Source organism: Lutra lutra, chromosome 10, assembly GCF_902655055.1.
Source record: "Lutra lutra chromosome 10, mLutLut1.2, whole genome shotgun sequence".
Taxonomy (NCBI): Eukaryota; Metazoa; Chordata; class Mammalia; order Carnivora; family Mustelidae; genus Lutra; species Lutra lutra.
In genome coordinates, this window is record NC_062287.1 from 96,824,931 (window position 1) to 96,842,590 (window position 17,660).

Consider the following 17,660-nt stretch of genomic DNA (forward strand, 5'->3'; position numbering starts at 1 on the left):
ACATACTAACACCTCTGGGATGCAGCAAAAGTGGTTCTAAGAGGGAAGTATATAGCAATACAGGCCTACCTCAAGGAGTAAGAAAAATCTCAAATAAACATCTCAAATAAACTATGCTTAAACACCTAAAGGAGCTAGAAAAAGAAGAGCAAACAAAACCTAAAATTAGCAGAAGGAAGGAAATAATAAAGATAGAGCAGAAATAAGTGACATAGAAACTAAAATAACAATAGAACAGATCAGAATAGAACAATAGAACAGAACAGAGTTGGTTCTTTGGGAGGGAGGTGGGGGGAAGCAAGCCAGACTTATCAAGAAAAAAAGAGAAAGGACCCAAATAAGTGAAATCACAAATGGAAGAAGAGAAGTAACTACCAAAACCACAGAAGTACAAACAATTAGAATATTATGAAAAACTATATGCCAACAAACTGGACAATCTGGAAGTAGAAAAATTCCTAGAAACATATAAACTACCAAAAGTGAAACAGAAAGAAACAGAAAACTTGAACAGACCAATAAACATCAAAGAAACCAAATCAGTAATGAAAAAACTCCCAATAAACAAAGTCCAGGACCAGATGGCTTCACAGGCAAACTCTATCAAACTTTAAAGAAGAGTTAATATCTCTTCTCAAAATATTCCAAAACATAGAAAAGGAAGGAAAACTTCCAAATTCATTCAATGAGGCTGGCATTCTCCTGATACCAAAACTGAATAAAGACACCACTTAAAAAGAGAACTGAAGGCCAGTATCTGTGATGAACATGAATGCAAAAATCCTCAACAAAATACTAGCAAACCAATTTCAATAATACACTTAAAAAAATCATTTACCACCATGACCAGTGGGACTTATTTCTGACTAGCGAGGGTGGTTCAATATTCACAAATCAATTAATGTGATACATCATATCAATGAGAAAGGATAAGAACCATATGATCATTTTGATAGACACAGAAAGAACATTTGAGAAAGTACAACAACATCCATTCACAATAAAAACCCTCAACAGGGACACCTGGGTGGCTCAGTTGGTTAAGCAGCTGCCTTCGGCTCAGGTCATGATCCCAGCGTCCTGGGATCGAGTCCCACATCGGGCTCCTTGCTTGGCGGGGAGCCTGCTTCTCCCTCTGCCTCTGCCTGCCATTCTGTCTGCCTGTGCTCGCTCGCTCTCCTCTCTCTCTCTCTGACAAATAAATAAAAATCTTAAAAAAAAAAAAAAACCCTCAACAAAGGAGACTTAGAAGGAACATACCTCAACATAATAAAGGCCATATATAAAAAATCCACAGCTAACACCATCCTCGATGGGGAAAAACTGAGAGCTTTTCTCCTAGGGTCAGGAACAAGATAAGGATGTCTACTCTCACCACTTTAACTCAACATTATACTGGACGCCCTAGCCACATCAGTCAGACAACACAAAGAAAAGTCATTCAAATGGGTAGGGAAAAAAGCAAAACTTTCACTATTTGCAAAAGACATATCTGCTAAAGGGTTAGTAGCCAAGATACATAAAGAACTTACAAAACTCAACATCCAAAAACGAAATAATCCAATTTAAAGACAGAAGACATAAACAGACATTTTGCCAAAGATGACATCCAGACAGTCAAGAGATACATGAAAAGATGTTCATCATTACTTATCATCAGGGAAACACAAATCAAAACTACAATGAGATATCGCTTCACACCTGTCAGAATGGCTAATATCAGAAATGCAAGGAACAAGCGTTGACGAGGATGGGGAGAAAAAGGAACATTCTTGCACTATTGGTGGGAATGCAAACTGGTACAGCCACTCTGGAAAACAGTATGGAGTTTCCTCAGAAAGTTAAAAACAGAGCTACCCTATGATCCAGCAATCTCACTGCTGGGTATTTACCCAAAGAACACAAAAACAAAAATTCAAAGGGATACATGCACTCTCTGTTGGATGAATGGATAAAGAAGTGTGGTTTATATATTTACAATGGAATATTACTCAGCCATAAAAAAGAACGATATCTTGCCATTTTTGATGACATGGATGGATCTCGAGAATATAATACTAAATGAAACAAGTCCGAGAAAGACAAATACCATATGCCTTCACTCATATGTGGCATTTAAGAAACAAAACAAATGAGCAAAGGGGGAAAAAAAAGAGAGAAAGACAAATGAAGAAATAAACTCTTAATTTTAGCAAATAAACTGATGGTTACCAGAGGGCAGGGTGGTGGGGGATGAGTTAAATAGGTGAAGGGGATTAAGGACTGTACTTGTGATGAGCGTCAGGTGGTGTGTGGAACTGCTGAATCACTATTTTGTACTCCTAAAACTAATATAACACTGTATGTTAACTAACAGAAATTAAAATAAAACTTAAAAAATAATAAAATAGGGGAACTTGGGTCGGTCAGTTGGTTAAGCATCTGTGTTAGGCTCAGGTCATGATCCCAAGGGTCTTGGGTTTGAGCCCCACATCAGGCTCTCTGCTCAGTGGGGTGTCTGCTTCTCCCTCTCCTCCCCACCCCACTTGTGCACTCTCATTTTCTCAAATGAATCAATAAAATCTTTAAATAATAATAGTAAACTTAAATTTAAAAAAAATCTGTGTTGGCATAAAAAAAATTAAAAATAAATAAATGAGATCCACAGTGAGACACTTTGTAGTCACTGTTGAAAGCTAAGGCAAAGAGAGAATCTTTTTTATTTTTTAGATTTTTATTTATTTGACAGAGAGAGGTCACAAGTAGGCAGAGCAGCAGGCAGAGAGAGAGGGGGAAGCAGGCTCCCTGCTGAGCAGAGAGCCCGGCGGGGCTCGATCCCAGAACCCTGAGATCATGACCTGATCCAAAGGCAGAGGCTTAACTCACTGAGCCACCCAGGTGCCCTGCAAAGAGAGAGTCTTAAAAGCAGCAAGACATGCCTCTACCTACTGTCAAATAAATAAAAAAAATCTCTTAAAAAAAAAAAAAGGGCAGCAAGACATAAGTGATATATCACATAGAAGAGGTCCTCAATATGGTTAGCAGCCAACCTCTTCCCAGAGACCAGAGGTAGCAGGATTATATATTAAAAGTGCTGAGAGAAAATCACTATCAACCAAGAATGCTATATCCTGCAAAAAGCTAAGGAAGTTCATTGCTAGTAGATCTGACCTAAAAGGAATGCTGAAGGGAGTTCTTCAGGCTGAAATAAAAAGACACCAGATAGTAACTTAAAGCCATACAAAGAAATAAGAATTACAGTAAAGGAAACTACACAGGTAAAAGTAGAATCCAATATTATTGTATCTTTGATTTGTAACTTATCTTTTGTTTCCTATGGGATTTAAGAGAGAAATACATAAATCTATATTAGTGGGCATATAATGTATAGAGATATAAATTGTAACAATAACAACATAAAGTGGGGGCAGAGCTGTATAGGAACAGGGTTTTTGTATATTATTAAAGCTGAGCTGGTATCAATACAGTTGTTAAAAATTTATGAATGTTAACTGTAATCCCCATGGTAACCACTAAGAAAATAACTGAAATATATACAGAAAAGGAAATGAGGGCATCAAAAGTGTGCACTAGAAAGAAAAACCAAACATAACAGAAGGCAGTATTGGAGAAACCAAGAACAAAGAAGACATAAGACATGCAGAAAACAAACAGCAAAATGGCTTTAGTCCTTTGTTATCAGCAATCACTTTAAATGTAACTGGGTTAAACCCACCAATTAAAAGACAGAGAGTGACAGAATGGATTAAAAAAAATGATCTGGGTGCGCCTGGGTGGCTCAGTGGGTTAAAGCCTCTGCCTTCGGCTCAGGTCATGATCCCAGGGTCCTGGGATCGAGCCCCACATCGGGCTCTCCGCTCGGCAGGGAGCCTGCTTCCCTTCCTCTCTCTCTGCCTGCCTTTCTGCCTACTTGTGATCTCTGTTTGTCAAATAAATAAATAAAATCTTAAAAAAAAAAAATAAAAAAAAAATAAAAAAAATGATCTGAAATACATACTGTCTATAATAGATTCATCTTAGAGCCAAAGATACAAACAGGTTGAAAGTCAAAGAATGAAAAAAGATACTCCATGCAAATAGTAACCAAAAGAGTCCAGGGACGGCTCTACTAGTATCAGACAAAACTCACTTTGAGTCAAGAATTGTTACAGGAGACAAGGAAGGTCATTATATATTGATAAAAGGGTAATTCATGAAGAAGATAAGACAATTTTAAATATATATGCACCAAACAACAGATTCTCACATATATGAAACAAAAATTGACAGAACTGAATGAAGAAATAAAAATTTTATAATAATAATTGGAGACTTTAATCCTTCGCTTTAAAGAATGGAAAGAACATGTAGATAAAAGATCAGTAAGGAGGGGTGCCGGGGTGTCTCAGTCAGTTAAGCAACTAACTTCAGCTCAGGTCATGATTTCAGGGTCCTACGACTGAGCCCTACAATGGGCTCCCTCTGCTCAGTGGGGAGTCTGCTTCTCCTTCTCTCTCTACCCTTCCTCCCCCAACTCTCCTCCTGCCCTCTCTCAAATAATTAAATAAATAAAATCTTTATTAAAAAAAAAAAAGATCAGGGCGCCTGGGTGGCTCAGTCGTTAAGCATCTGCCTTCTGCTCAGGTCATGATCCCAGGGTTCGAGCCCCACATTGGGCTCCCTGCTCTGTGGGATGCCTGTTTTCCTCTCTCCCACTCCCTGTGATTGTGTTCCCTCTCTCGTGGTCTTTCTGTCAAATAAATAAAAATCTTAAAAAAAAAAAAAAAGATCAGTAAGGAAACAGAGGACTTGAACAACACTGTAAACCAACTAGATCTAACAGACATATAAAGAAGAGTTTATTCAACAACAATAGAACATACATTCTCAAGTAAACATGAACATTCTCTAGGTCAGACCATGTTTTAGGCCACAAAACAAATCCTAACAAATATTAAAATACTTAAATAATACAAAGTATCTTCTCTGACCACAACATAAAGAAGCTAGAAATCAGTGATAAAGGAAAACTGGAAAACTTAATATATGTGGAACCTAAACAACACACACTTTTTTTTTTTTAAAGATTTTATTTATTTATTTGACAGAGAGAAATCACCAAGTAGGCAGAGAGGCGGGCAGAGAGAGGGGGTAAGCAAGCTCCCTGCCGAGCAGAGAGCCCGATGTGGGGCTCGATATCAGGACCCTGAGATCATGACCTGAGCCGAAGGCAGAAGCTTAACCCATTGAGCTCTAAACAACACACTCTTGAACAACCAATGGGTCAAAGAAGAAACAGCCAGAGAAATTGGGAAATACTTTGAGAGGAATAAAAAGGAAAACTCAATATACCAAAACTGATGTGATGTAGTCAAAGTAGTATTCAGGAGGAAATTTGTAGCTCTAATGGTTTACATTTAAAAATAAGAAAGATCTCAAGTCAATAATATCACTTTAAACCTTAAAGAACTAGAAAAACCTTTAAGAAAATAGAAAAAGGGAGAACTAAACCCAAAGCTAGCAGAACAAGAAAGTAATAAAAGTTACAGTAGAAATAAATGAAATGGAGAACAGAAAAACAACAGAATTAGTGAAACCAAAAGTTGATTCTTCAAAAAGATCAACAAAATTGAGAAACCTTTAGCTGGACACTCTAAGGAAAAAAAAGAGAGAGACAAGACACAAACCATAAAAATCGTAAGTAAAAGTGGGGACATCACTACTAATCTTATAGAAATAAAAAGGACTAGAGTACACTGAAGAATTACCAACAAATTAAATAATATAGGTGTAATGGGCAAATTGTTACAAACACACAAATTACCAAAACTGACTCAAGAAGAAATGAAGAATTTCAACAGCCCTGTAACAGGTAAAGAAACTGAAACAGTAATTAAAATCCTCCCCCAAAAGTCCAGAATCAGACAGCTTCACTGATGAATTCTATCACATATTTAAAGAATTAACACTTCCTAACTTGTTCTATGAAGCCAGTATTACCTTGACACCAAAGCCAAAGACATCCCCAAAATAGAGAACACAGACCAATGTCCCTTATACAGTGAAAAAATCTTAATAAAATACTAGCAAGCTGAATCTCACAGCATATTAAAAGGATGATACAGGGGCACCTGGGTGGCACACATGGTTGAGTGCCCAACTCTTGGTTTCCGTTCCAGTCATGACCTGAGGGTCGTGAGATCAAGCCTCATGTAAGGCTTTGTACTCAGCATGGAGTCTGCTTGGGATTCTTTCATTCTTCCTCCCCCCTCTGCTCCACCTCAGCCCTCGCCCTCCCCTGCATTTGCACTTTCTCTACAAAGTAAATAAAATCTTTAAAAAATAAAATAAAAGGATGATACACCATGACAAAGTAGAACTTACCCCAGGAATGAAAGGAATATAATAGATCACATTAATAAATGAGGGCAAACCACCCACCAACACATGACCATCTCAATGCAGAAAAAACAACTTAACACTCATTCATGATAAAACACTCAGAAAGCTAGGAATAGAAGGAAACTTCCTCAACTTTTTAAAGGGCATTAATGAGAAACCATAGTTAACATCATACTCAATGGCAAAAGACTGAAAGCCTTTCCTCTGAGATTGGGAACAAGAGAAGCATGACCACTTCCATCAGTGCTACTCAATGCTATGGTGGAAGTTCTAGCCAGAGCAATTAGGCAAAAGACATTAGAGGCATCCAAATTGGAAAGGACAACGTAAACCTATCTCTATTTGCAAAGGACATGATCTTACATATAGAGATTCCAAAGAATCCACAAACAATTATTAAAGCTAATAAGAAACTCAGCAAAGTTGCAAGGTACAATATGAACACAAAAATCAGCTGTATTGCTATATAACAGTAACAAACAATTGTAATAGGAAATTAAGAAAACAAATACATTTATAATAGCATCCCAAAGAATAAAATACCTAGGAATACATTTAACTAAGGGGATAAAAGACTTTTACACTGCAAACTATAAACCACTGCTTAAAGAAATAAAGAAAACCTAAATGAATGGAAAGAAATCTATGTTCAAGAACTGGAAGACTTAATATTGTTAACAATGCTATGCAAAGCAACAACCTACAGATTCAATATAATTTCTATTAAAATTCCAATGGCCTTTTTTTGGCAGAAGAATTGAAGAAAAAACCAATTTTCATTTTCACGTAGGAATTGCAAGGAACCATGAATAGCCAAAACAATGTTGAAAAAGAAAAACGTTGGAGGACCCACACTTCCCAATTTAAAAACTTACTACAAAATTACAGTAATTAAGAGAGTTTGGTTGGTACTGGTGCAATGACAGATCTACACACCAACAGAACAGGATTGAGAGTCCAGAAATAAATCCATACATCAATGACCAACTGGTTTTCAATAATGGTGCCATGATCATTCAAATGGGGAATGTCTCTTCAACAAATAGTGACAGAAGAAATGGATAACCACATGCAAAAGAATGAAATTGGGCCCTTATCTAATATTCTATACAAAAATTAAGTCAAAATGAACTACTAACCTAAATAGTAAAAGCTAAAACCATACAACTTTTTTTTTTAAGATTTTTATTTATTTATTTGACAGACAGAGATCACGAGTAGGCAGAGAGGCAAGCAGAGAGAGAGGAAGGGAAGCAGGCTCCCTGCTGAGCAGAGAGCCTGATGCGGGGCTCAATCCCAGGACGCTGGGATCATGACCTGAGCCGAAGGCAGAGGCTTTAACCCACTGACCCACCCAGGTGCCCCAAAACCATACAACTTCTTAGAAGAAAAATTAGGGGTAAATCTTCATTTTCTTAGATGTGACCATGGATTTCTAAATGTGACACAAAAACCACAAGCAACAAAAGAAAAAAACAGATAAACTGGACTTCATCAAAATTAAAGTTCTGTGTATCAAAGGACACTACCCATAAAATGAGGAAAATATAGACTTCCAAGAAAAAAAAAAGTGAAAAGATAACCTACAGAATGGGAGAAAAATACCTGCAAATCTGATATGAATCTAATACTCAGATTATACAAAAAACCCTTATAACTCAACAACAAAAAGACAACCCAATATAGAAACTGGCAAAGAACTATTTCTCTAAAGAAGATATACAAATGGCCAACAAGCACAAGATGCCCAACAATTTTAATCATTAATGAAATGCAAATCAAAACCACAATGCAATACCACCTTCATACCCACTAGGATGGCTATAGTTTTTAAAAAAGAGATTATAGTAAGTACTATCAAGGATGCAGAGAAAATGGAATGCTCATACATTGCTGGTGGGAATGGAAAAGGATTCAGCTGCTTTGGAAACAGTATGACAGTTCCTCCAAAAGTTAAACCCAGAACTATTACATGATCCAGCAATTCCACTTAGGTATAGACCCCCAAAGAATGGAAAACAGATACTCGAATATTTGTACATGAATTTCATAGCAGTACTATTCCCAATAGCCAAAAGGTAGACATAGCCCAAAGGTACATCAGTGGATGAATAGATAAACAAGTTGTGGTATATACATACAGTGGACTCTTATTCAACTGTTAAAAAGAAATGAAGTACTGATATATGTTATGATATGGATGAATCTGGAAAATACTATGCTAAGTAAAAGAAGCCAGACATGAAAGATAACACATTACATGATTCCATCTGTATGAAATATCCAGAATAGGTAAATCTATAGACACAAAAAGCAGACTAGTGGCTCCCAGAGGCAGAGAGAGGAGCAAATAGAGTCATTACTTAAGAGATCCTGGGTTTTATCTTGGAGTAATGAAAATATTTTGGAACTAGACAGAGGTTGTGGTTGCACAACATTGCAAATGTACTAAATGCCAGTGAATTCTTCATTTCAACATGGTTAATTTTACGTGGTATGAATATCACCCAAGTGAGACAATAACTGGGAAACAAACAAACAAAAACCAAAAAAGCTAAAATCAGACATTAAAACCATTTATCCAGAGGTAAAGCTGTCCTGCAATGTTATTTTTGCCTACATGGTGTTTAAATAGTTATCAATATTTCTAAAAGTAGGTGGTTTCTCAAAATATCTGGATTTCTGCCCTTTCTTAGAGGCAAAATTTCCATATAAAAAAAAATTGCCTATTGTCAAGAAGTAGTTGCTTTCTTGAGACGGCATATATTAACTTTCCAGCTTACCAGTCTCTTCTACCTTCTATGGTCTTCCTGACACCAAGGCCAAATTGTCAGTTTTATCATGCTTGTTTCAAAGAGAAATTAAGAATAGGGGCGCCTGGGTGGCTCAGTGGGTTAAAGCCTCTGCCTTCGGCTCAGGTCATGATCCCAGGGTCCTGGGATCAAGTTCCTCATCGGGCTCCCTACTCAGCAGGGAGCCTGCTTCCTCCTCTCTCTCTCTGCCTGCCTCTCTGCCTACTTGTGATCTCTGTCAAATAAATAAATAAAATCTTAAAAAAAAAAGTTTAAAAAAATAATAAAAGTAGGATATCTCTTGTACTCATGCTCCCATTGAAAACTGAAAAATAAAAAGTCCACGTGTTTACTTCCAGCATGCTTTAGTTATTTATATTTACTGCTTTGCACCCATGACTATTTGAATTTAGAATTCCTGTTCTATTTGGTATGATAAAGATAGAAATCAAACACTCTTAACAGGATTAGAAAAACTAAGTTAACCAGTTATACCCTGAATGCCAAATTCATCTTCTGAAACTTGGCTGCAGGAATAATCAAAGTTAGCCCCTTGCAAATAAATAAATGTCCAAGGGCATTAAGTGACTGCCTTCCACTCAGGTCCTGATCCTAGGGTCCTGGGATCGAGCCCCGTACCAGGCTCCCTGCTCAGTGGGGAGCCTGCTTCTCCCTCTCCTATTCCCCCTGATTGTGTTCCCTCTCTTGCTGTGTCTCTGTCAAATAAATAAATAAAATCTTGAAAAAAAAAAATAAAAAGAATAAACGTCCAAACAGTTTCATCAATCAAGGTTAAATAAATTTGGATGGAAGGTAAAGCAAGATCCATCCCTGGTCTTTTGGTCTCCCTTCCCTGCTAGAACACCAGTGTTGACATGAAAGGTGAAGAGTCAGCAGTTCATGTCTCCTAAGAGGGAAGACTGGGATTTAAGGATAATACATCGGATAATATTCTCATCTTGGAAGCACTCCTTCTTTAGAGGGTCTAGTATAAGTTCCTATGCAAGATATATATAGAAGTAGGGAAATGGGTGGCAATATAGCAGTTTCTCCCAACGAACCCAAGACTTTTTTTCAGTAGCTTACCTTGGGGACGTACAAAGAGGTCTTTGGTGCAGGGGAAGGGTGCAGTGGATAAAATACAAACATAGTTCCTGGGATCTAACTACATCAGTCTAATAGACTTTAAATGCATTAGTTCCATGCATCAATAACAGGTGTTTAGCCCCATTTCACAGAGTGCTGGACAGACAGGGACATAAAAGCCAGTGGTATTGGGGATGTAAGTTTGCCTGGCTCCATGTTTCTGCCAAAAACGTTTCTAACCTCAAAGCTCTTTAAACTCTAGCACTCATTTTCTCAGAGCCACCATGTGATGTGGCCTCTAATACGGGTAAGACAGGGGAGCTCTTCTCTGGGGTGGATAAGGAGTTGGTAATGCCTGATGGGGGAAGGAGACGTGAGACACTGTTGTTATTACTGACACTGCCTTCTTCCTTTTCTGTGCCAAGGTGGGAGGCCTTTGAAACCACACAACTTGCCATGCTTCCTTCCCTGGAGGCACAGCCTCCATTCGTACCTGTCCTAAATGCACTGCACACCGAGTCTGTGAGGGTTTAGCCTTGATTTAACCACCCTTGTATTCAGGCATCACATTCAGCATAGCAGCTGGCTCCTAATCAATACATTTCTATTAAATGCATGTTATCATCCTAAAGGAAACAGAAAGGAACCCATGTAACCTGGTCACACAGAGAAGGCTGGACACAAGTTTTGATAACTCTATGAACAGACTGCAAGTAATACTTCTGTGGCTACAATATTTATATTGCTTCACTCTTAGCCAATCTATGAGATCTCCTAATTGCTATAAATGTGATACTGGAAATGAGACACAGAAAAGAAGGACAGCAGAAAGCTCTCAAGTCAGAGGATTCTGAGAATGGAGTCTGGTCTAAAGCGTACCCCTGCTGACGGAGCTTAGTAACCTGCAAGCCCATCAGGCCAGGAGGTCTGCTAAACTAACAGAGCAATGACCAGATTCCTCCATTAGATCAACAAGAAGAGAGACCACGCAATTTACTGCAAGGAAAGAAATTCTTTTAAAAATTTTTGAGAATTCCTGGGTACCTTTTTATGGTATTATAATTAAAATGAAAAGCTCTATGAACATGTAAGGCCAGAACCTACAAAAAATATTCAAGATCCAATGTGGAAAAAAAGCAAGTTACAAAATACATATTGTTTAATTTTGGTTTTTGCTTTAAAAATGTTAGTAAGTGCACAGAAAATAAGTGAAGGAATCTAATCCGAACTGTTTATACTGTTTATATGTGTCAGGGGTTAGAATTATGGGGGAAGTTTACTCTTTCCATAGATTATGAGGTGGATGCATTTTGTACATTATATCTTTCCATAATGTTTGAGTTTTCTTTCATTAGGAGTATGTATTATCTTAGATGTAATCAGGAAAATGAGAAATGTAAAAATAAAATGAAACTGAAAAAAATATGTCTCCTAAAAGTATCTTTACCAAAAAAGAGATCAGAGGAAAATGTGATTTGGTAATCTAAAAGAGAGTTTTGCAACCGCATTCTTTGGAACTCTAAGGCTCTTCACCAGCTCTCTGAGAGCCAGCAAGGACACGAGGAAGCTGATCTCCAAACACGCCCCTACCCAAACTACCCAGCTTGAGCATTTCACTTTCATATTTTAATAATGAAGTTCTGCTGATACTCCAGTTTGAAAATTTAGGATGTAAAACATATGTAACTAATTTATTTCTGAATGTTCCTCAAAGCACTTTCTGGGGTTTGAGTAGGCTCCCTGGGAAAAGATATCTGTTTTCCCTTGTGTTTTCTGAGCATGAGGCTTTAGTACCAGCTTTTTAGTGCAAGGTCTGCTGCATTTATGAGCTGTCTGGGTAGAAAGCCGGGTGCTCTATGCATAAGGATCCTCTGTTCAAGAAGGCCAAGGCAGCAGGAAGCCTCTAACTCCCACCATCTGGCCAGCCTCTCTGAATCATGGTCAGCCATCCAGAAGCAGAAGATTCAGGATCACCAGAGACTATTTTCAGAAGAATGAGAACTCAAGCCTGAGCAATTAGAAATAGGTCAATGACTTTTTAAAGCAACTTTCTTGAAAGAGGATGCTTTTCTTTGCAAAATTCGTTCTCACCATTGGTCTTTCTTTAAATAGAATATGGTGACTGCCTATAAATCCTTTTTCTTGTTTTTAGAAGTCTTCCATCACAGAACCCTTAAGTATTTTTGGAGGTTACTTGTATTTCCATAGCCTTGTGTTTTTGAGAGAAAATCTGACTTTAGAAATATACATGAGAGACTTCAATATTTGAGCTAAAATGGCTGTATTCTCTAGAGTTTAAAAAAATGCTTTTTAGAAATTTTAATTTTTTCATTTGGTTCTTCATTTTCTGTAATAACCAGGGGAAATCTGTCAAATGAAATCCCTTTCCCTGTTTTGTTTACTCTTCCTGACTTTCACAGTCATATCCTCATCTGGATTCTTATTGGGTCAAAACTAATATGCCATTTTCTGTGTATTATACCTCTGTGCTTCCCGAGAGCAGCAGAAACCCATCTGTGAATATCTGCTCAGAACCAGCAGGGGGCGCTCACTCCCACAGGAATCTGAATCCATCTGTAAGGGGATGGTGGGAAAAGCAACCTAACTTTCTTCAGTAAGACTGGCCCTTTCGCACTGCAGATAAATGATCACATGATGAGCAACAGGTTACCGACAAAGGTGCTGAGATAAAGCATTCTTGAGAGAATGTATTTAGAGACAGCCAAGCTTCAAAGGCAAGGCTACTCCTGCCCGAAGCAGATGCATACTCTGCCTGTACCTGTTTTTCAAGGCTTGGCTTGCTAAGCTGTACAGTCTGAGGTCCAGCGAGTCTGGTCCCTGGAGTAGCTATCACAATGCTGGTGAGCTGGGCCATGGGGAACGTTTTGGCTATGGTTGCAGTCTGCCCATTGACGACACGGACGGGGTGGATGGAATTCTGGGAGGTAGGGAGGGTCGTGGGGGTGAACTTGGTCAGCATGACGGGCCTCTGGATAAGTTGAGGAGCTGCAAGCATGGGAGGAGGTGCTGGGGCAATAGGAATGTTATTCTGGGCCACAGGCTTGGGTCGAACCTATGGGGAAAGAGAGGATAATATTACTTAAAGAAATTTCTCAAGTCTTGTAAGTTTAAGACATTGCCAGGTCTTTCACACTTTATATGTGAAATGGTATTTAGTGCCAATATTTATTAATATTCATGCTGGTGGTATTAATTCTACAGCTATCAGGATATATAATCTTACAACAGACTCATCAGCATCATTACCCTACCATGTGGTTTTTCTGAATCCAGACCTTAGCTCCCTCTCCCATACCATGCTGGCTCTTCAGGCTGAGGTCAAATGCTTAATCCAGAGACTGGTCACACTCAGGATTTGTGCCCAATGTGATAATAATGCTGCCGCTGGTCTTATTCCACATTCTGAATTTCTTCATGTTCGTGGCTTCAGTTCAGTGTGATTCCTTGCTAACTCCCTGTTCTTGGGTGCTCCTCTAAGTCACCCTTGTGGGCTTCCTCTTCCTCTGCCCAATCCTAAATGTATTTCTCAGAGTTTTGTCTTGGAACCTCTTTTCTTCCCAATCTCCTCACTCTTCCTGCGAATTCTCACCCATCCCATGGATTCAACTGCCATCTATTGTACTGAAGACATCCATACTTGGTATCTCGGGAACAGACATTTCCTGAACTTCAGAATCACATACTCAACTGCCTGTCATATATCTCTACTTGGAAGTCTTCCAAGAAATTAAAAATCAACATGTCTAGGGGCTCCAGGCAGGCTCAGTCAGTGGAATGTGCAACTCCTGATCTTGGGGTTGTGAGTTTGAGCCCCATATGTTGGGTGTAGAGATTGCTTAGAAATAAAATCTTTAAAAACAACGACAACAAAAAATCATTATGTCTCAAACTCACCTATTTCTTCCTCTGACCCTCTCCTTCCTCCTATTATCATCCCCTCAATAAATAAATAAACTTCAGAACCATTCTTGATGCTTTCTACTCCACCTCTACTTCCTAAATCCCTCTCAAATATGGCTACTTTCTATGCTCATCCTGCCATCACTCTACCTTATGTTTAGCTTACTGGAACAGTGACAAAGAATTATGATTAAAAACACGGGGTTAGCCTTGCTTGGGTTCAAATCCTGGTTCCTACCTCTTACTAGCAGGCTAACCTCAGGTAACATAACCTGATTTAAGCCAGCATTTTTCAAACTTTCTGTACAGTGACCCTGTGGGCAAAATCTTTTCCCCTTATGCATGAAACTTTGACCTGCAGTTAACTCTCCAGCTTTGTTCCCCTGGAAACCTGATTAAGGGTAAGAATGTCAACTGTGTTACCAGGCAACATGGCTTATGGTAAAAATGATCCCTTACTGCTAAACTGAATCTGAACGGGGAGAATTAGAAATACTTGATGGGACACCATGCTTTGGGCTTCATGAAGTGGGGTTACTTTTGTAACTGAGCGTGTCCCCATGTGTGGGGACCTTGGAAGCCATGGCTATGGAATTGTTATAAGATACACTGGCTCCCGCATGGCATAAGCCTTCTATGCCAGGATGGCTCTCCTACCGTCTAGATCAAGATCTCATCTCCCTGCACCTGAGCTATCACTGGACAGCTGTAGAGCCTGCCAATCAGGCTGACAAAAAATGTCTGATGCTGTCTGGTTGGTAAGCTGTGGTTTCTGTCTTATATTGTTCCAAGTAGACTGGTACCATGTGTGGGGCCAGTCTCACGAATCTGGATATTTAGCTGACCTTAAGATGACCGTGTGGTGGCTGCTGCAGACACACAGGAGGGAATATATTTCTTTTCTTTTTTTTTTTTTAAGGGAATACATTTCTTACTGTAACCAGTACTTGCATATAGACATAGACCTCTATCTCTATAAAACAAAACCTTGATGAGACATTACATATGTGCTATGAACTCTTAATGTTTCATATTCTGTTTTGTTCATTTTATTTAAGAACCCTGGTCACGATCCATTAGATTGATTTCACATAGCCTACTAATGGGTCATGACCCTCTGTCTGGAAAACATGGACTAAGCCCTAGGATCCCTACCTAAAAAAAAAAATAGTAATACCTACTTCCACAGGGCTGTTGTGGGGATTAAAACAGATAACCCACAGAAAGTGCCTCGCACAGTAAACAGTACACAGCAGCAGTCTTTTAACATTTTAACATCTTTTTAACATTTGCTATTACTGTTGATGTCCTAACTATTCTTCTTGCCCACAATCTCGATCATCTCCAATCTATTTTCCACACAATGACAAGAGGGAATTTAAAAAAAAAAAAAGAAGAGGAAGAAAAACTCATCATTTCAGGTATTTGTTTGAAGTGTTTTCATAGATCCCCGTTGTTTCTGGGATAAGGCCCAAATTCCTACATAGTCTAGAAGGCTCCATAAGCTCTGGCACAATGGGCTTCTCCAGCCTCACCTCTTCCCCTAGCCTGAGTCGGCTACATGGTCCACCATGGTCAGCTATACCAAATTGCCTTTTGGTTCCTTAGGCTTACATGTATCTCTCCATACTGGATTTGCATATATGCTCTACCCTCTGCCTGGGACACTTTTATTCTTCCTCCAAAACTCTGTCAGGCTAACTTTACTAGGATTTTAGGGCTCAGACTGAATGTCAACTCTTCTAGGAAACTTTCTAGAATACTCTTGAGAATGAGATGGGGGGTCCCCCTATGTGTGGTCAGACTACCTTGTACTTCCCATAATGGACACTATGATTGCCTGTACATAGATCTGAAGCTCTCTGAGGGCAGAGAACAGTCTATCTTAAAAACTGGCTTTTCTGATACCCAAGGATCTACTGGATAAATGACTGAACTCACTTTATCTTGTGTTCTCAATGCCCAAACCTACTACACAGGCAATGTGGAAGTCACCTACGTCCACTGACCACAAAATTCCTTTCTCTACTCTCTTTGCCTGCAACATGGGCCTCAGATGGGAACTCCTAGGCTTTCTACTTGGCAAGTCAAGTCCCCTCAAAACCCAGACTGGGGCAATCCTGACATCCTGCCATGAGAATGAGTTCAGTCCAATTGCTAAAAGAATTCTCCCAGGGCAATACGCGCAAGCAGAGCTGCCTGGGTCTAGGTAGAAAGCTTCCTGTGTAGACCCCTAGTCCAAGCTTCTATAGGCAAAGCTTTGTGTCTAAAAAATGATACTAAATGCCATTACTTTCCAGAGCAAAACTAAATTTCTCTGGTTTCTACTGGTTAGTTTGCCTATTATTTCCTTCCATACTCTCTTTGGCTCATGGTGGGGGGGTGGGGAGTAGTGATGGCATTCCTTCCCCACTGGCAGGCAGGTATGGCTAAACTTCCAGTAAGTTAACATCATAAGGTTTAAAATGGTGCCTTAAATTCTCCTTTTCTTCACATCCCCCTGCTACTGCCTTTGGTCACTGCTAAGAAACCCCAGTGATCAAATAAGCTTCTTCCCAGTATAGAAATCATCATCTAGAACCTTTAGCTAACTAAGTAAGATCTGAACAAAGCTGAGCTGATACGCACACTTCAGGTGGCTCAGAGAGGGCCCTTGAGGACTTCTGTCTCACCTAACCCATCACTGGGCTTGTCACTGCTTTACTCACCTGTGGAAGAAAGTTTGGACGTGGAGTGAGTCGAGGAGGGGGTATAAACTGTGGTACTTTGATGGGCTGAGGAGGTGTTGCCTGAACCTGCTAAAAAACGGGAAAAATAAATAAACCACAGAGAACAACAATTGTTCAGTATCAAAGCTAGGCGTTCTTAAAGTATTTTTAGCATCGCTACTCCCTGTATCAGACAATATTTTCTAAAAATTTTCACTGTAGAATTAACCATCAGAATTAAGACTTCGTGAAGAAAACTTTTTTACTCTCCCACCTGCACATTTTACCCTACAGAAGTGAACCAACTGCATTTCTGTGTCCTTACATGCCTGAAGTAAAACACAGCAGGCTTGGCAATCTTAGACAATTTCCTCTGACATTCAAGAACTCTTGCACGTACATATTTTAAAAGTCAAGACTGGATCCAAAGTAAAATCAAACTTGCTGCTTGGCCAAATGGGCTTTTTCCTAATATAAGAGCTTTATCTAGCATTGAATGGCTCTATTCCTGTAGAGAAGTCTCTAATTCTCAGCATTTGGCTGAGATAACTGGTCACTTCTCTCAAGATTCCCAGTAAATGCTGAAGCTTCACTTTACTGCTATCTAGTTTACTCATCACTGGTCATCATCCAAAAGCCACCAAGAGCTCTTAGCTGCAATTTTAAGAATAGACTTTAAAACCACAATTTGGTTATATTTTCCCCAAGCTTCAGAGAGCATCAATTTCTAAATGATTTCACCCTAGAATCTCATGAACAGTTTTTGTTCAAG

The 17,660-nt window shown here is 39.0% G+C and overlaps 1 protein-coding gene across 19 annotated transcripts in view; it reads right to left on the reverse strand.

The window, feature by feature from the left end:
• The window catches only part of PHF21A (PHD finger protein 21A), a 195,675-nt gene that overhangs the window by 29,710 nt on the left and 148,305 nt on the right, over positions 1 to 17,660 (reverse strand). For 16 of the 19 annotated variants that reach the window (XM_047693818.1, XM_047693802.1, XM_047693820.1 and 13 more), the window contains 2 exons: positions 16,889 to 16,978; positions 13,039 to 13,332 (listed from right to left, as the gene is read on the reverse strand). In XM_047693818.1, coding sequence (XP_047549774.1) covers positions 13,039 to 13,332; positions 16,889 to 16,978 — 384 coding nt within the window. The remainder of the gene's footprint in view (positions 1 to 13,038; positions 13,333 to 16,888; positions 16,979 to 17,660) is intronic. The other 3 variants (XM_047693821.1, XM_047693817.1, XM_047693814.1) reach the window with 1 other exon arrangement.